Genomic DNA, 19,845 nt, shown 5'->3' with positions numbered 1-19,845 from the left:
TCACTTTTTGCAGATGATATGATACTATACCTAAGAGATCCCAAAAGTTCCACCAGAAAACTCCTAGACCTGATCAACACTTTCAGTATAGTGGCAGGTTATAAAATCAATCTACAAAAATCAGTGGCCTTTCTATATACCAATAACAATTGGAGAAAGAATACAAGGAAGTGCTCCCATTCACAATTGCTGCAAAAAAAAATCTTGGAATAAATCTGACAAAGACACCAAAGAGCTCTACAACAAAAATTTTATTTTATTTTTTAATTTAATTTAATTTTTAAATTTTATTTTATGTGCACGTGTGTATTGCCTGCATGTAGGTAAATGCACTGTGTTGTACAATGCCCACAGAGGTCAGAAGAGGCTGTCGGATCCCCTGGGACTGGAGTTACAGACACTTGTTAGCTGCCATGTGGGTGCTGGGATTCGAACCCTGGTCTTCTGCAAGAACAGTCAGTGTTCTTAACCTCTGAGCCATCCCTCCAGCCCCCTACAATGAAAATTTTAAATTGTTATAGAAAGAGATTGAGGAAGCCACCAGGAGATGGAAGGACCTCCCATGCTCATGGATTAGAAGAATTAATATTGTGAATATGACCATTCTATGAAGAGCAATATATAGATTCAATGCAATCCCAATCAAAATCCTGATGACATCACAGAATTCGAAAAAAAAATCCTTAAATTCATATGGAAGCACAAAAGACCCCAGATAGCCAAAGCAACCCTAAACACAAAGAGCAACAGTTGGGGGATTACTAGACCAGATCTCAAAGTATACTACAGAGCTATAGTCATAAAAACAGCATGGTACTGGCACAAAAATAGACACATAGATCAATGGAACATCATTATAGACCCAAACCTGAGTACACACAATTTCAGCCACCTGATATTTGACAAAGGTGCCAAGAACACACAATGGAGGAAAGACAGCATCTTCAACAAATGGTGCTGGCAAAACTGGATCTTCACCTGTAGAAGAATGAAACTAGATCCTATCTTCCACCTTGCAGAAATGTCAATTCCAAATGGATCACAGACCTCAATGTGAAACTGGAAACCCTGAAACTATTAAAAGAAAATATCGGCAGTAACTTACAAGATATCGGTGTAGGAAAGGACATAAGTTGCTCAGGAATTAACAAGTGGGACCTCATTAAACTAAAAAGCTTCTGTACAGCTAAAGAAACAATCAAAAAAGTGAAGAGAAAACCCACATAATGGGAAAAAATCTTCACCAGTGACACATCTGACAGAGGTTTGACATCCAGAATAAATAAAAAACAAAGAATCAAGAAGGTAAGTGACCCAGTGAAAATATGGGCTAAGGATCTAAACAGAGAGTTCTCAAAAGAAGAAATAAAGATGGCTAAGAAACATCTTTAAAAGTGTGTAACATCTAAGAAACATCTCAAAAAGTGTTCAACATCATTAGTAATTACAGAAATGAAAATTAAAACCACCCTAAGGTATCATCTTACCTCAATCAGACTGGCTAGGATCAAGAGAACAAATGATACCAAATGCTGGCAAGGATGTGGAGAAAGGGGATCAGTTATTCACTGCTGGTGGGATTGCAAACTCATGCAACCCCTACAGAAAACAGTGTAGAGAACTCTTAAAAACTGAAAATGAACCTACCATATGACCCGGTAGCATCTTCAACAAACATATACCCAAAGGACTCATCCTGTTGTAGAGACACTTGTACAACCTTGTTTGTTGCTGCTCTTTTCACAATAGCTAAGAGATGGAAGCAACCTAAGTGTGCCTCAGCTGATGAGTGGTTAACAAAAATGTGGTATGTTTACACAATGGATTTCTATTCAGCAGTAAAGAAAGATGAAATAATGAAATTTTCAGGTAAATGGATGGACCTAGAAACTGTTGTACTAAGTGAAGTAACAGACTCAGAAAAATAAACGACGCATGTCCTCCGTCATATGTAGATCCTAGCAACAGATCCTTTTAAATTCCATGTCCTTTTAATAAGATGATGCTGTACAGCAGTCTCTGCTGCATGAAATAACTACCATCATCATGACTGTAGCTGTGCCTGATCGCTAAACATTGTCACAATTGGGCTTGTTGAAAGTTGTGCTCATTCATTAAAGGAGAGCCAAGCAGGGTCATTGGACCCTCACTGGAATATCCAGCCATTCTTCCCAGCCAACTGTGTGTAATTTGGCCCTAATCACATATGGTCTCCTGGATTTGGGGAGGGCTAAAGTATACAATCTGGGAAAGGCTAGGAATAGAAGGCATGACCCGTGCTGGGTAAAGGCTTTCCAGTGTGCATACCCTCAGGTCATATATACACCTCATCAACCCCTCAGTTTTCTCAGTACGTAAGCTCAGTAAATTCATTGGTTTCCCAGTAAAACTTTAATCAAACATTGGCTTGACACTAGAAACTTAAAAGGGTAAATAAGCATTGCTTAATAGCCCCAGGAAAAGAATTCTCACAACAGATGGAAAATTTATTTGTTAATGCTATTATGTATCATAATTATTTTTAAAAAAGAAAACGAGGCTGTAAAAGATGTTAAAAGAGTATGGGAATGGAGATATTTTCCAAAATAGATGGAAAAAATGAGAAAGCCTAAGCAAGTGATGAAGGTCTGTGTAGGTTTGTTATGATATATAAAGGATGAGACACAAATAATGTACACGTAATCTTAAATTTTCTAAGATCATAGTTTAGTCAACTAGTTTAAGGAACAAAATATGTATCTAGTCAAGGTTTATCTGAGAATATTTGTTTTTTTTACCCAAGCTTTATCTACATAGCACATGGTAATTAAAAGCAACCAGACTGGTGGAACTAACCTTCTTGGATGTTTAACAGCCATATTTTGAGGTCTATACTAATCTGATCAGAGGGACTTAAAGGAGAATTTTTGCCCCTTGCTCTCCAAGGTCAACTAAGTTCCAGGGGACTATGGAACATCTCTCAAAATGTCCTGTAACTGTGGTGAGTCACCTGTCCTTTTGTTCAGGGAGGCCATGGAAACCCCACAAGATGGACTTGAACCAGTGTCTAGTCTACAAAGAGGAGAGTCAACTCAGAGGAAACATCTCATTCATGCTTCCAAGTGAAGTCAGATATGGTTGAGCAGGATCTTTGACTTATCTTTGCATAGATGGAGCTGGTAAAAGAAAGGAGCCGGGGGCTCCTCCCAAGCCCATGTGACCCCTGAGGAACAGATCCTCACATGACCTTAAGTGTAAAAATAAATTGATTTATTTGGGCCAACTGTATGGTCTTCAACACCCAAAAGGAAAGTATAACCAAAGAGTAAAGTCATCAGTATATTTCTTTAAGAGTTCAAGGGATTACACTTCCCAGACATTAGGCTTAAGTCCATATAAAAAGTTATTTAGACAATTATTTCTCATTGATGACTTTGTTCCTAATCAGAAAGTGCTGTTCAAATGTAAGACTTCAAATCTTGGTTGGCAGTACTGCAGTGCCCACTTGTAGCTAAGGGAGACAACTCACTATTGTTCTAGAATGATGGATAAATTTGTTTTCTCCCCCTATCTAGAAGCCTTTGAGAGGGAACTGAAACCACTCCAACAGCTATCAAAATACCTGAAGGCAAATCCTGAATCCATCACTCTGGAGTCCAGCTATGGCAGACAAAAGAAAAATGAGGAGGTACCCAATAGAGGGATGCTTTTGGAAGCCCTTGTAAGAAATTCCAGTGGACTCTCATATGAACATTTGAAAATTGCCCTGTTCTGACTTTTTTCTAGTTCCCTGCCTAGAACTTGCAATGCTAATTACTCTTGCCTTTACTTCTCCTTCACATCTTCTGTTCACCAGTCAAGTACTTTCTTTTCCCCCTAGAGATAAGAGTTATGCTATTTTAGAGTCTTTTAGATAGATCCACTGTATGGGTACCCCAATTGCCTCACCCTGTGTCCCTCTTCAGCATGAAAGAAGCCAGAGCAGTCTGCGTCCGGATTCCCTATCTGCAAGTTCGGTAACTTCTTCAGAGGATGGTGTGATAAGAATAGGAGGTAGGAATTGGCTAGGCAGTTAGGATAAAAAGACCCCAAAGAAAAGTAGCCAGTTTCTTGGCTAAAACTCACAATGTCCTTGGGCCTCTTAGCAACATACTCCGTTCCAAAGGCCAAAAATGTCGAAAGTATTTGGGAGCTTTTATCTAATCCTTAAGAGATTTTAGGGTTACCTCTTGGGAGGGATGTTAGAGTAGCCAAAAGCCCCATAAAAAATAATAAAAGAAGAAGAAAGAGTACATGAAGTTATCGAAAAAAGTGATGGGGAGATATGGGAGGAGTTGGAGGGGAGGGAGTAGGCATGGATTTGATCAAAACACCTTATATGCATGTATGAAATTCTCAATAAATTATTTTAAAAAAGAAAAAGGGGAACAATCCAATGAACTCTGAGGACCCATCACTTGGCTACAGTAAGCATCAATTCAGTAACTCTAATCTGCAGTACTTCCACCCTATTTGCCACATTCCCATCCCCACCCCTATCCATGGTTATTCTCAGGGGCACACTAGATATCATACTGTTTAAATTGTATTTTGACATGATTTTCTAAAAGATCTCTTAAAAATAGTGGCTGGAGAGATGGCTCAATGGTTAAGAGTACTGGTTGAACTTGCAAAGGACCTGAGTTTGTTTCCTGGTACCCACAGTGGGTGGCTCATGACTACCTCTAATTCCAGGTTCAGTGGATCTGATGCACTCTTCTGGCCTCTGTGGCCCCCCTCCCACAAGTGGCACATATTTGGACACCCACACACACGGCACCCCCACCCCACCCCCCCCACACATACACAAATAAAAGAATCTTTAATCACTAAAAAAAAAAACCAAAGCATACTAGACTGTGTGTGGTGGCTTACGCCTTTAATTGCAGCACTTGGGAGGCAGAGGCAGGTGGCTCTCTGTAGGATGGAGGCTAGCCTGGTCTACAGAGTGAGTTCCAGGCCAGTTGGGGCTACAGAGAGACTCTGTCTCAAAAACAATGACAAGAAGAAACAAAAACAAAAAAACCCTTTATATCTAGATTCCCATTTCCTTTTTCTTTTCCTTGCAAAGTAACATTAAATGAAATTAATTGTTCTATAGTTTGCTACATTATGTTTCCTATAGATTATACATGAAGATATTGATATATTTTCTGATGACTTTCTTTGTTTCTTTTCTTCTTGGGGGGGGTGGTACTAGGGATTGGACCTAGGGCCTCACACACTCTACCAGTACACCAAGTATCGTATCACCTCTGTGTCCTTTTTATTTATTGTAGACTGATTATTAGAGTTAATGATCTTATGTGGTAGTCATTGACTATCACTGCTTAGACCTACTGTTTCATTAGAGGTTACCCTTTTCCTCCCATTTCGTTTTTTCTTTCCTTCCTTCCAAAGTGATATTCTGAGGCTGGAGAGACTGCTCAGCCTCAGTTAAGAACACTTGCTCCCCAATCATGGGGACTTCAGAAAGAAAGATGATTGATTGATTGATTGAGCAGGGGTCTTTTATTGTCACAGATTAGACCAGGCCAGCTGATCATCCAGCCCCAGAGACCGGCCTGTCTCCACACCCCAGTGCTGGGATGTGCACATATCACTATTCCTGGCCTTTTTAATGTGGGCTCTAGGGGATCAACCTCAGGTCCTTATGTTTGTGTGGTAAGCACTTTACCATTTGAGCTGTCTACCTACCTCGAATTGTTTCCTTGTTTTGTTTGTTTTTGTTTGAGACAGGGTCTCACTATGTAGTCCTGCCTGGCCAGTAACTAGCTACGTAGATCAGATTGGTCTTGAAATCACAGAGATCACCTGCTTCTGCCTCCAGAGCTGGGATCAAAAGTGTGCGCCACCTTGCCCAGCTAGTCCCCACTTTTTAAAATGTTCAGTACTTTTGGGGCTGGAGAAATGGCTCAGGGGTTAAGAGCTATGGCCGCTCTTGCAGAGGACCCGGGTTTGATTCTCAGCACCCACATGGCAGCTAACAACTGTCCTTAACTCCAGTTACAGGGGATCTGATGCCCTCCTCTGATCCCCATGGATATTGCACGGCAAGGGTGCATTTACACGCCTGCAGGCAATAACTCATACACACAAAATACTAACAAAAATTTTTTTTAAATGTTCAATACGTTTGTTATTTTCAGGGGGGTTGTTTAATTAAAAAATCTTATTTATTATTAATTTTTATATTTATTATTTTTATTTTATGCAGGAGCAGCCAGTGCTCTTAACTACTGAGTCATCTCTCCAGTCCTCGTTTAATTTTTTTTTTTTTTGGTCTTTTTTGAGATAGGGTCTTCCTGTAGTCCCAGCTGGCTTGGAATTTAATATGTAGATCAGGCTGGCCTCGAACTCACAGAGATCTGCCTGCCTCTGCCTCTGGAGTGTTGGGATTAAGGCATGTGCCGCCATGCCTTGCCCTTGTTTAGTTTTTTAAATTGTGTGTGCATGTGTGCATGTGTATTTGTGAGTGTGCAGGTGACTGTAGTTGCTGTGAGTTTGTGAGTGCAAAGGCTCTGTCATGTCCAGAAGACAGCATTTCTCAGCGCTCCTCCCAATCCTCTAGCTCTTGCATTCTCTCTGCCTTTATCCACTGAACCATTTCACTGCCCCTCAAGGTTTTTTTTTTTCCCACTGGGCTGCTTCAGAATTATATTTCTGGAGGTTCATGCTGTCATGTGATGATAGTGGTAGTTGACATTCAAAGGAAGATCTCTTAATTCATTGGGCATGGAAAAACTCGTATTATTCTTTGTTTATTACTTGGAATACTTCTATAAACAGAAAAATTCCTTCAGTTACTGTTGGGTTACTTAGTGCTAGAATTCTTTTTTTTTTTTTTTACTTATTTTTTTAATTAAAAATATTTTGTTATTTTTATTTTATGTTCATGTACATGAGTGCACCCATGTCGTGCAATGCTGTGGAGGTCAGAAGAGGGTTTCTGAGTTAAGGACGGTTTGTAGCCACCATGTGGGTGCTGGGGATTGAATCCAGGTCCTCTGCAAGAGCAGTCAGTACTCTTAACTGCTGAGCCATCTCTCCAGCCCTTTATTTTTTATTTTATGTGTATGCGTGTATTGCCTGCATGTAGGTAAGTGCACCCGTGTCATGCAATGCCCACAGAGGTCAGAAAAGGCTGCTGGATCCCCTGGAACTGGAGTTATAGACAGTTGTTAGCTGCCATGTGGGTGCTGGGATTCGAACCCTGGTCTTCTGCAAGAACAACCAGTATTCTTAATCACAGAGCCATCTCTCCATCCCCGTGCTACAATTCTTTAGAAAGAGTAACTCATCAATTCTTATTTTTCCTATTTTAGAACCATGAACTTTTTTTTTGAGACATGCTCATGTATCCCAGGCTAGATTTGAACTCACTACCTAGCCAAGGCTCTGGAATTTCTGATATTCCTCACTTCTACCTGGGATTACGTTTTGCTCTGTTCTGGTTTTTTGAGACGTGGTGTCCTGCAGTTCAAGCTGCCCTTGAACTTGCTATGTAGCGGAGGCTGACCTTGAACTCATGACCTACTGCCACCACCTCCTTAGTGCTGGGATAGGAGTGTGTGCTGTCACAAGGAGTTTTAAATGGTGGTGGGGAACTGAACCCAGGGCTTTGTGCTTGCTAGACAAGCATTTTAACAACTGTACTGCCTACATGCCTAGCCACACACTTATTATTTTCACATATCAAACTTGTGACTGAAAAGTGATAAATATATGGACTTCCAGCTACTTTGTTTTTTTAGGCAGAAAAACAATGGGAAGGCAGTGAAACTGTCACATTAAGCTGAAAGGTAGTTTGGAAAAAAAACCTGATGCCAAGGAAGTATACATCTAACCTTTTAAAAAATATAATCAAAGGACTTGTTGCCTTAATTCATGTCTATATATGGTGCTATAAATTAGGCTTTATACAAAACACGTTAAGTAAAGCTTTCTTAGAAAACTGAAAATGAATAAAGGAGAGAATTTTTTTTTTTTTTTTTTTTTTTGTTTTTTTTAATTTTTGTGAAGAACAAACTATGTAGACCAGGCTGGCCTTGAACTCACAGAGATCGGCCTGCCTCTGAGTGCTGGGATTAAAGGCGTGTGCCACCACGCCCGGCACACATACCAAACATTTTATTAATGCATTATAATGCTTAATGGCTAAAATACTTCTTTTCGTACAGAAATTGGATATGGGACTATGGTCCCATATATGCCATTAGGGCTAGTGATGACATGAAATTTGCTGGCCAGGATCAAAGGATACTTGTCACCCCAGCAGTCCCCAGCCCCCTTTAAAAATCTGCAGCATGTAAGGTTCTCCTGTGTGAAACAGTGGGGGTTTGGGGAGTCTATCATAACTTGAAAACCTTGAAAAGTTTTGCTTCCGTTGAGAATTTTATGTGGTTTTTCCTTATTCAGAAACAGCATTGAGTATCTGCGTTTTCCCACTTTGCATTGCGCCCCCAAGTTCAAAGACAGCTTTTCTGTTTAATTTTGGAACAATAGGAATTTCTGATCTGACATTTACATTTTTCTTTAATCTTATCGTCCGTTCCATTTCCTGTCATTAATTTTACACTTCCTTTTCATTGTGTATATTGTAAGTGAATCGCAATTTTCTTCGAGCAAAAAGAGTAAAAACATTTACATAGCCGTCAGTCATCCGTGAGAGTATCTTTTTCTTGGCACTGTTCACATAGCCGGGTGTTATTTAAAAAGTCTTTACTAATGTCTGTGAAAAGCCAGAAATGTTTTCTCGTTGGAACTTTAATTTGCATTTCTATGATACTAGTAAGACTGAACATGTTTCGGTATTTGTTAACCAGGTATGCAAACTGTTTGCCTGAGTCCCGCCAAGCCCACAAGACAAATGATGCAACCCGGGACTATCGGATTTAAACTCTGACTCCACCCCCCGCGAGCCCTTTGTGTGTGCCAACCGTCCAGAAATGGGACCCCAGTCTGCAAAGCTGCTAGAAAACTGTACCGACACCAAATACATGCATGGTGTCCATCTGCTTCTGACGGCAGTGTTTATGGGAAAGAGTTCTGGAGTACAGACCCAGACTGGAGTACCGCCCCGGTGGGGTGTCTCTCCCCAGGCGTGGCCTCCTTCAGTCGGCCTTCGATTGGCTGGCCTGAGACCGCGGTCTTCCCTGCACAAGGGCTCGCTCCACGCGTTGGATGCGGTCGATAACTGGCTGATTCTGCCTTTTTCTCCCCCCACAATTTTTTTTTTTTTAAGCCATAGCTATGGTTACCACGTCTCTCTCCGCCTCCCGCCACCTGTCAAGAAGACGCTCTTCCATTGGCTCTCTGTCACCAAAGCGGTCAGCCATTGGTCGCTGGCGGGACCGGGAGCTCCCCCTTCCCCTGTCTCCGGGTCTCTTGAGGAGCCCAGGAAGGAGGCTCGGCTGGTGCCGCCGGGTCAGGGCTTTGCCGGGACGGTCTGCTGCAATCGTTAGCGGGCCATGTCGGCTGCCCAGGGCTGGGACAGGAACCGTCGGCGGGGAGGAGGAGCGGCCGGTGGGGGCGGCGGATCAAGCGGGACCGGGGCCGGCGGGGGTCGGGGCACTGGCCAGCTCAACCGCTTCGTGCAGCTCTCCGGGCGGCCGCACCTGCCAGGTGAGTCGGGGGACCGGCTGCGGGCGACGGCCGCGACCGGGGAGGGAAGGCCGGCCCGGCAGCCGGGGACCCGCAGGCAGAGCACGGGGAAGGTGGCTTTGAGGTCAGGGAGCCGGGACACACGCGAGGAAAGTCTGCCGCGTGGGAAGCTCGGTGCTGAGAGTTGGTTCTTCCTCTCAGAGGAGACGCCGCTGTCTGACAGTCCCAAATGTTTCGCTTACTCGGTCCCTAATCTCTTCCCCTTCCTCAGTTTGATGAAAGAAAGACATTGGTATTTGGCTGTGGAAAATGATCTCAAAAAGAGTGCCAAGTTAAAGAGAGAAGACGAGCATTTCAAGGAGTGACTTTAACAAAAAAGCCACCCAAGTGTGTAAGAGTTAGGTATTTTGACACCGAAGAAGAATGTGTCGTCCCCTCCGCCCCCCGTGTTTGTTGGGGATGTTGCCTTTGGAATGTATGGGGGGAGAACCAAGAGAATGAAGAAAAAGCAGTGAAATTATTAATATTTGGGGGTTTCCAGAGACAGAATGGATAATGGTTTCTACATGTAAAAAGAGGGAAAAGGAGATCAAGAATATGCTTGAGACAAAAATTATGTGTGCTGTGACCGGGTGTAGAAACTGAAAATTGGAAAAAATGTACCTAGCGCAATAATTTCACATTCTGGTCCTATCTTTGAGTTCACATGCCTTACAAAAAAGAAAACGAAAAAACAAGCCCGAGTCCAATTAATACGTGTGTGTAGACGGTTTTAAAAGCATACATTTGTAAGTGAACTTTCAGTTTGGTAGAAGAAAGGTAAAATTAAATTATGTACAGAATGTCAAACATTGTGTTGCACAAGCTTTTTTTTTTTTTTTAACCATGAAGAAAACTGTCAGGAATGATGTATTAGTCATTCAACGTGGTGTGTGTGAGTGTGTGTGTGTGTGTGTGTGTGTGTGTGTAGTTGCTAAGTTGATTTGTTATCAGTGATAAATTGTTTAGATCAGTTTTGAGAACATGATGGTTTTTGAATTGTGTTTGCTATTGTGCCTTGTTCTTCTAGATAGTAAAAAAATCAATTGATTAATTTGAAGGTAACAAAGGGAATTTTGCATGTTCAATGAAACAATCACTGATGTTTGTGATAAGGTTTTTGATGTTTTTGAGAAATGCCTATTAACCCATTTGTATGTATTTGCCATTAAAATGAAATCGAGGCATTTCTCAGCAGCCAAAAATACAGTATACCATGAATTGGATTTGAAATGAGAGTATGTCACTGCGCATCATGGAATTGCTGCATATGTGGTCTTCACCATGAGAAAAAAACAGGAGACATCTTTTTTCTTATCTAATTAGTAATGAGAACTTAGATTTTTGTGTGTTGATAGCTTAGAAGATAAATCTCTTGGCAAGGACTAATTCTAGCTTGCCTTCTCCCACTGCAATTTTTAGTCTTTGGTCATGGATTAATTATTTTACCATAAACTTCATGTGGGCATTCTCAGGGTCCTGTAACCTGGTTTGTGCCGTTCTCCCTGCCACCACCTGAGGGCAGTGGAAGCCACGATTTCAAATAAAGGCCTTGGGTATGGAGCTATTTCTGCATTCCCTTAGCACACAAGGACAAGAACAGCCATTTGTCCAGAGGTGAAGATAAAACGTGCCTAAACTGTGAAAATTCAGGAAGAGGAGTCATTAGTCTTCTTTCTGCTTCTTTCCCCAGGCTGCCACTTAATTCATCCTTGTCCATGTCGGATCCTCCATTTTCCCCTCATTTTCAAAACTGGGAAATTTCTAATAGTGCAATGATATACTTTGAAATTCTTTCATATTAATTCTTTATTCTTCTAGGTATTGTGTATTCAGTCTGCCCCCATCTCTCTGCTCTATTTTGAGATAATTAAAAAGGTTTTAAGTGGCAGGGAGGAACAGGAATGTATAGGCCTGTTTTATGACTGACCCTGGAGGCTCAACTTTTCTTCTTTTTTTTTGGTTTATTAATTTTCCATTTCTTTTAACCTTTAGTTCCATTTTCAATTTTTCATTCTTCTTTACCAAGGCTTCCACATACTAGAAAAACTTCTGTCTTCCTTTTTGCATTTCCTCAAATCCAGTCCCTGTGAAATGAAACAAAACAGCACAACCTGGTCTTCTGGAGTGTTCCTGTTATCTTGCAGTGATGGCTTTTTATTTTACATTTTTGAGACAGGGTCTGAGTATGTAGACCAGGCTGACCTTACTCAGAGACCTGTGTAAAGCTGTGTGCCACCACACCTGGCTTGGTGATACTATCTTTAGCCTTTCAGTTATGCCCATCTGAAATCTGGGCATCCTCCTTAAGCTTTTCTTCCCCACTCTCAGCTTCATTTGTAATTAGTTATCAAGCCCTATTTATTTTACTTCTGTCATAACTCTGATTCTTGCTGTCATTGTCCCCAGGCCTCCTACAGTAGCATTCTAAGCAGTCTTCGACTTCTGCTTGTACCTTCCATTCAAGTAGCGCTAATCCTTTGCAGGTACAAAATCTTTCCTCAGCCCTGCTTACAGCCCTTTCCTGGCTTTTTTTTTTTTTTTCCTTCTCTTTTTGCAGGTGTATGCCAACATACCCAGCTTTTCCTGGCATTTCATTGTTCTCACCATACGGCAAAAATCCTGAACAGTGCTAAAAGGCCCCACAGACGTTCTCTCACCTCAGGTGTATTTTCTTGCTCTTTGATCTTTCTACCTCCTTGGCTCCTTCTTGCCCCAGAGCCCCTGTGCATATTCTTCTGGCCTGCTGGAGCTATCTTAGGCTTCAGTCTCCATTGAATCTCAACCCAGTCATGGTATTTTTTTCTTGGGAGCCCTCCCTGACCCTTCTGACATGGTCTCTTCTCCCTGTACAGTCTTCTAGTATCATGTGATTTTCCTTGAGCATTCTTGGCATTCGTGTGTAAATATTCTTGGGAAAATATATCTAATGTATATACATATATACCTACAGTTAGACACATTTATATACATATGTGTGCACCACAGTGTACATTTGTATTAACAATTTTAAATGAATACATTGATGACATGTATAAGATATCAGTGTACTGATTTTATTGTTGTGGCTCACTTCTCTGTAGCCCCACTGGCTCCAAACAGATAAAACCAAGTTCTTAAAGTAGCAGACTAGATATTGTGCCAGCACAAGTGATATTTTGTGAAACTTTGAATGCTGTCTTGCCTTTCTGTTTTCTCTTTAAAAAATATTTATTTTGTGTGTATGTGGAGGTCAGAGGACAAGTTTTAGGGGTCAGTTCTCTCTTTCCACCATGTGGGTTCTGGGGATAGAATTTACATCACCAGGCTTGGCGGCAAGTACTTATACCCTAATTCTTGCCCCTTTCTGCTATTTTCTGAGTATGGTGATGATGTGTTTGCCCCACAGGTCAAGACATTTGTATTCATAACTTTTTAGTCTTCAGTAATTTGTAATCTTTATACACCCAGGAAGAAAACAGGGGAATGGTGCTGCTTTTTTTAAAAAAATATTTTATTTATTTATTTATTTATTTTGGTCTTTTTGAGACAGGGTCTCCCTGTAGCCCAGCTGTCCTGGAACTCACTATGTAGACCAGGCTGACCTTGAACTCACAGAGATCTTCCTGCCTCTGCCTCCTGAGTGCTGGGATTAAAGGCATGTATTTTTATTTATTTATTTATTATTATTATTATTATTTGTTTGTTTGTTTTGGTCTTTTTGAGACAGGGTCTCCCTGTAGCCCAGCTGTCCTGGAACTCACTATATAGACCACGGTGGCCTTGAACTCAGAGATCTGCCTGTCTCTGCCTCCCAAGTGCTGGGATTAAAGGCATGTACCACCACACCCAGCTCTATTTATTATTTTTATATTTTTATGTGTATGCATGTATTGCCTCCATGTAGGTAAGTGCACCCGTGTCATGCAGTGCCCTCGGAGTACAGAAGAGGCTGTCAAATCCCCTGGAACTGGAGTACGGTCTGTTGTTAGTTGCCATGTGGGTGCTGGGATTCAAACCCTGGTCTCCTACAAGAACATTCAATGTTCTTAACCGCTGAGCCATCTCTCCAGTCCTGCTTTTTTAATTTTTTTATCTTTTAATGTTTTGGTTGTTAGTCATAGCCTTTAATGGCTATACCAGCTCTCTAGCCTGCTTTTTTTTTTTTTTTTAAGAGATGGAGCTAAGAGAAAAGGGAATGACGGGGGTAATAGAATACAAGTTAGTATTATGCTTTAATATGTGAGGTTACTTAAGTGAAACGTTAATTGGGAAAATGATTAAACATTATTGCTAACATAGGAACTGACCTAAAGAGGAGGAAGTATTTAGCAATTGCTAACTAGGTGAAAAAAAAATCCTGAAGTCTTAATTTAAGTTTTAAATAAGTAATGTGTGAAATTCAAATGGTTCAAAAGGATATCCAGATATTCTTTATCCAGCTGTTGTAGTACATGCCTGTTATCCCAGCCTTCATCAGGAGGCAGGAAGATCAAGGTCATCCTTCCCTACCTGGCAAGAGAGTTTTGAGTTCAATGCCATCTTGGGCAACTTAAAACCTCGTCTTAAAAAAAACAAAAACCATCCAAACAAAAAAAGAAAAGAAAAAGAAAAAAAATGAAAGAACATATGGTGAAAGGCAAGTTTCTTTCTACCTTTATCCTCAGCTAATTGGCTTTTTTCCCTAAAAGCAAGAAATGATACATTTTTTGTATGTTTTTCCAGAAGGTATGTGTGTGTTGTGTATGTATGGAAAGAATTTTTTTTTTTTTTTGTTTAGATCTGCTAGGCAGGCATTTAAAGTTTATAGTCTTGCGTTGCAATGAGTATCCCTGCACAAGGAGTCATACTTGAGAGTCCTTAGGGTCTTTGGCTTTCAGATGAATTAGTAAAAGCACAATTGTTGCATCAAAGTATGTGCACCATTTAAGCCTTGATAAACTGTGAAACTGCCCTTCTTAGAGGTTGGGTCAGTTCAGGTTCTGCTGACAGTGTTAGAGTGTTGATGTCTGGTCTGCCTTGATAACGAAGTATGCTTTCTTGTTCGCTTTGTATTAGAGTAGGTTACACACACACACACACACACACACACACACACACACACACACCCCTGCACGTGCACACATTTTCTTCTGTAGGCTTTGTGCATGGTGGGCAGTCGTGCTACCTTGAAGCTGTGTCCCCAGGCCAGCCCTTGGTTTTTTTTTGTTGTTGTGGGTTTTTTTTTGTTTTTGTTTTGTTTTTGGTCTTTTTGAGGCAGAGTCTTCCTGTAGCCACAGCTGGCGTGGATTCGCCATCTGGCCTCAAACTCATAGAGATCCGCCTGCCTCTGCCTCTGGAGTGCTGGGATTAAAGCCATGTACCACCACGCCTGGCTTTGTTTTGGTTTTTGAGACAGGGTCTCCCTGTAGCCCCAGCTAGCCTGGAACTTGCCTTGTAGATCAGGCTGGCCTCCACCTCACAGAGTTCTGCCTGCCTCTGCACTCCTGGGATTTAAAGTATACACCACCATGCCTGGCCACTTCTTGTTTTTTGAGATAGTCTTACTATGTAGCCCAGACTGGCCTGGAACTCATGGGACTCCTCCTGCCTTAGCCTCTCAAGTGCTAGAATTGCAGGCATGTACCATTATGCCTGGCTAAACCATTTTTTTGTTCTTGTGAGACAGGGCCTCACTATATAGACCAGGCTGGCTTCGTAGTTGTAGAGATTTGCCTCCTTCTGCCTCCCTGGTGCTGGGATTAAAGGCTTGTGCAACTACATCCAGCTTAAACCATTTTTAAAATTGTTTGTTTAATAAGATTTTTTTTTTCTTTTTTGGTCTTTTTGAGATAGGGTCTCCCTGAAGCCCCAGCTATCCTGGAACTCACTGTGTAGACCAGGCTGGCCTTGAACTCACAGAGATTGCCTGTCTCTACCTCCTGAGTGCTGGGATTAAAGGCGTGCGCCACCACACCGGCTAGAATATTTTTCTTAAGCATTTTTTTCCTTTATTTTTATTTTATGTGTATGAGTGTTATGCTTGCATGTGTGTAAGTGCACCCATGTTGTGCAGTGCCTGAGGAGGACAGAAGAGGGCGTTGAATCTCTTGGAACTGGATATATGGACAATTGTTAGCTGCCTTGTGGGTGCTGGGATTAGAACCCAGGTCTTCTGCAAGAACAGCCAATGCTCTTAACCACTGAACCATTTCTTCAGCCTTTAAGCATCTTTTCAATAAGTGAAAGAGCCATATTTATTTGCCTTATTTGTAGTCTCTATTTATATATTTGCTCAGTTTTCTACTGAAATGTTTTATATTGTTTATAGAAGCTCTTAGGTTTTAAAGAAATTAGTACTTATTAGTCTTTGACACATTGCAGATATTTTTCACTATTCTTTCATCTATCTTTTGACCTTATTTATATATAGATTTTCCAACAGAAATTAAAACAATGTTTTGTAGTTAAATTTATTAGTCTTTTGAGTCTAAAGGATTTTAAGATTTTTTTTAAAATTTAAATTATGTAATATGTGTCTTTGAGTGGCTTTGGTGCAGGTGCCCTTGGAGTCCAGAAGAGGGCATCAGATCCCCTGGAGCTGGAGTTATAAATGCTGGTGAGCTGCCTAATGTGGGTACTGGAGACCAGACTTGGATTCTCTCCAAGAGTAGTACAAGTTCTTAAACCTCTGAGCCATTTTTCCAGCCCCTTAAGTCTAAAGTTTTGTATTGTAAGAAAGCCCATCCCTGTTCCAATACTATTATGATTTAAAATTAAACTCGGTATTTGTGTTTGTGTGTGTGTGTGTGTGTGTGTGTGTGTGTGTATGTGTGTATGTGTTTTTAGTACTTCATAATTTTTTTTTTTTTTGGTCTTTTTGAGACAGGGTCTCCCTGTAGCCCCAGCTGTCCTGGAACTATGTAGACCAGGCTGGCCTTGAACTCACAGAGATCCGCCTGCCTCTGCCTCCCGAGTGGTGGGACTAAAGGCGTGTGGCACCATGCCTGGCTCATAATTTTTTTATATGTATTTTTCCATGCAAATATAAGTTTAATGAAGCATTGAGGCAGGAATCCAATCCTTCTGGATGTCTACCCAATTACTGAAGTATCCTTTATTAAGCAGTCACTTTTCCTTGCAATTTAAAATCATATTTATAGGTGTATTTATTTCTTACAAGTAATATGGAATTATCATTGAGCATTTATTCTATTTCATTAATCAGTTTACCTATTTAAACTTATTGTTCATGTGTATAGAGATGGCTTAACAGTGAACAGAGCTTTCAGAGGACCTGGGTTTGGTTTCCAGTATCCTCAAGGCAACCCACAACCATCTGTAACTCCAGTTCCAGGGGATCTGATGCCTTTTTCTGACCTCCGTGGGCTCCTGCACACATGTGGTACACATAAATATACTCAGGCACACACACACATAAAATTAAAAAATAAATATTAAAAAAAATTAAAATTCATAACAACTACTTTAAAAAAACCTTAATGGTCCCATTCTTTGTTTATTGTCTCCCCTCATTTGATTTCTTCTGGGAAATTTTCCTTATTTTTCCATAGAGCATAGAATAAACTAATTATGCCCATACAGTCCCATTTTGTATGTTTTTTTTGAGTCAGGGTACCGTGTAGCTCAGGTTGGCCTTGAATTCACTAAGTAGGTAAGGTTGCCACCTGAGTGCTGGGATTACAGATGTACATCATCGTGCCCAGGTTGGTCTCAGACTCCTGGGTTCAAGTCATTATTCCACCTCAGCCTCCTCAGTGTAAGCACTCCTAGGGCACCTCCACACTTGCTCTCATTGTGGTTTTTCTATTTGTGTTTCCTTGATGACTAATAACATTGGGCTTCTTTTTATGTGCTTGTTGACCATTTATATCTGTTGGCAGTTCCTTCTTTGGATATAATATATGTACACACACACACACACACACACATCTTTTACACTATTTTAAATTGTTTTTGTTTTTGTCTTTTTGAGGCAGGGTCTCCCTGTAGCCCCAGCTGACCTGGCACTTGCTTTGTAGATCAGGCTGGCCTCAATCTCACAAAGATTGAGGCTGGATTAAAGGTGTGAACCACGATGCTTGGCTTAAATTTTTTTTTTTTTTTATTGGAGCTCTTTATTCTAGGTATATACTGAAATACCCATTTGAGACTGGGCAAATCTAAAGTCTGCAAGGGTAGACTGGGGACCAAAACAAGAGTTGCACTTTAGGCTGCTGGCAAAATTTGCCCTCCTTCTGGACAGATCAGTGTTTTCCATCCAGGTCTTCACCTGAATGGATGATGCTCAACCACATTCCCTTTTTTTTTTTTTTTTTTTTTTTAAATGAGGTCTTACTATGTTGTCCAGGCTGATTTTGTCATGAACTCTTGGGGTCAAGTGACCCTTCTGTCTTAGCAGAATATAAAATATAATTCAAGGCCATTCTGGGCTACATGTAACCTTGACTCAAAAAATATACAAAAGGGGATTGTGGGGACACAATTAGTTTATTCTACAGTTTATGGAAAAATAAGGAAAACTTCCCAGAGGAAGTAGAATGAGGGGAGGAGGAGAGAGAGTAGCCAAAGAATGGGACCAATAAATTATTATTTTTTTTATAGTCATGGGGTTTTGTCTTTGTTTTTCTTTGGGGGTCTTTTTGAAACAGGGTCTCCCTGTGGCCCCAGCTGACTTGGAACTCACTATATAGACCAGGCTGGCCTCGAATTCACAGAGATCTGCCTGCCTCTGCCTCCTGGGTGCTGGGATCAAAGGCATGTGCTACCACGCCCAGCTTTGTTTTATTTTTTTGAGACCGGGTCTCCCTGAAGCCCCAGCTGGCCTAGAACTTGCTATGTGGACCAGGCTGGCCTTGATCTCACAAAGATCTTCCTGCTTTTGCTTCCTGAGTGCTGGGATTAAAGACATGAGCCACCACACCTAGTGAATTTTAATGTGAGTTTTTTGTCTTTTTTAAAAAATTTATTTTATTTTATTATTTTATGTGTATGAGTGTATTGCCTGCATGTATGTGAATGCACCCGAGTCATGCAATGCTGCAGAGGTCAGAAGATGGCTTCAGATTACCCTGGAACTGGAGTTAAGGACAGTTCGTAGCTGCCATGTGGGTGCTTGGAATTGAACTCCGGTCCTCTGCAAGAGCAGTCAGTGCTCTTAACCATTGAGCCATCTCTCCAGCCCTTTTTTTTTTGTCTTTTTGAGACAGGTGCCACCACACCCAGCCTTAATGTGTGTGTGTGTTTTTTTAATATTTTATTATTTTATGTATACGAGTGTTTTGCCTGCATGTATGTAAGTACACCTGTGTGGTGCAATGCCTGCAGAGGCCTTCTAGAAGAGCTGCATCGGATCCCCTCAAACCAGAGTTACAGATGGTTGTTAGCTGCTATGCGGATGCTGGAAACTGAACCTGGGTCCTCTCCAAGAGCAGTCAGTGCTCTTAATGGCTGAGCCATCTCTCCAACCCAATATTTATTTATTTATTTATTTATTTATTTATTTATTTATTCATTCATTCGTTTATTTATTTATTTGTTTATTTATTTATTTATTTATTTATTGGTATTTTTGAGACAGGGTCTCCCTGTAGCCCCAGCTCTCCTGGAACTCACTATGTGGACCAGGCTGGCCTTGAACTCACAGAGATCCACTTGGCCTGGCATTCAATATTTATTTATTTTATTTTAATATTTTATTTAGTATTTTCATTTTATGTGTGTGAGTGTATTGCCTGCATGTAATATGAGTGCACCCGTGTTGTGCAATGCCTCGGAGGTCAGAAAAGGGCCTCGGATTCCCCTGGAACTGGAGTCAGGATGGTTGTTCATAGCCACAATGTGGATGCTAGGAATCGAACCCTGGTCCTTTGCAAGAGCAGTTAGTGCTCTTAACCACTGAGCCATCTCTCCAGCCCCTCAATATTATTTATTATTTTTTAAAAAATTATTTATTTAATAACCATATAATTAAAAGAAGTATTTCATTACAACAGCATTGACATATTCAATAACAATTTCCAGAGCTAAGATGCATCTCTTTCAAAATTGGCTGTAAATTTTTAGGTTTACAGTTGAATTGATAGAGTTATACAATATTGTACTCAGTATAAACCCTATAAGGCATAAAATTAAATGAGGCTTTAAACTTTAAAAAAGATCTCCATTTCACTATTAAAATATACAGTTTCACGCAGAAAAATTCAT

General features: G+C 40.8%; 1 protein-coding gene across 2 annotated transcripts in view; it reads left to right on the top strand.

Moving 5' to 3' along the window:
- Positions 1 to 9,355: 9,355 nt before the first annotated feature.
- Positions 9,356 to 19,845, top strand: part of Klhdc10 (kelch domain containing 10) — a 69,400-nt gene continuing 58,910 nt past the window's right edge. Inside the window, exon 1 of one of the 2 annotated variants that reach the window (XM_008846346.3) lies at positions 9,356 to 9,642. In XM_008846346.3, coding sequence (XP_008844568.1) covers positions 9,489 to 9,642 — 154 coding nt within the window. In that variant the 5' untranslated portion in view covers positions 9,356 to 9,488. The remainder of the gene's footprint in view (positions 9,643 to 19,845) is intronic. The other variant, XM_008846347.3, reaches the window with a different exon arrangement.

The sequence above is a fragment of the Nannospalax galili genome, unplaced genomic scaffold, assembly GCF_000622305.1.
Source record: "Nannospalax galili isolate Female #2095 unplaced genomic scaffold, S.galili_v1.0 scaffold660, whole genome shotgun sequence".
NCBI lineage: Eukaryota > Metazoa > Chordata > Mammalia > Rodentia > Spalacidae > Nannospalax > Nannospalax galili.
Note: the sequence above shows the minus strand (reverse complement) of the source record. Positions and strands in the feature narration are given on the sequence as shown.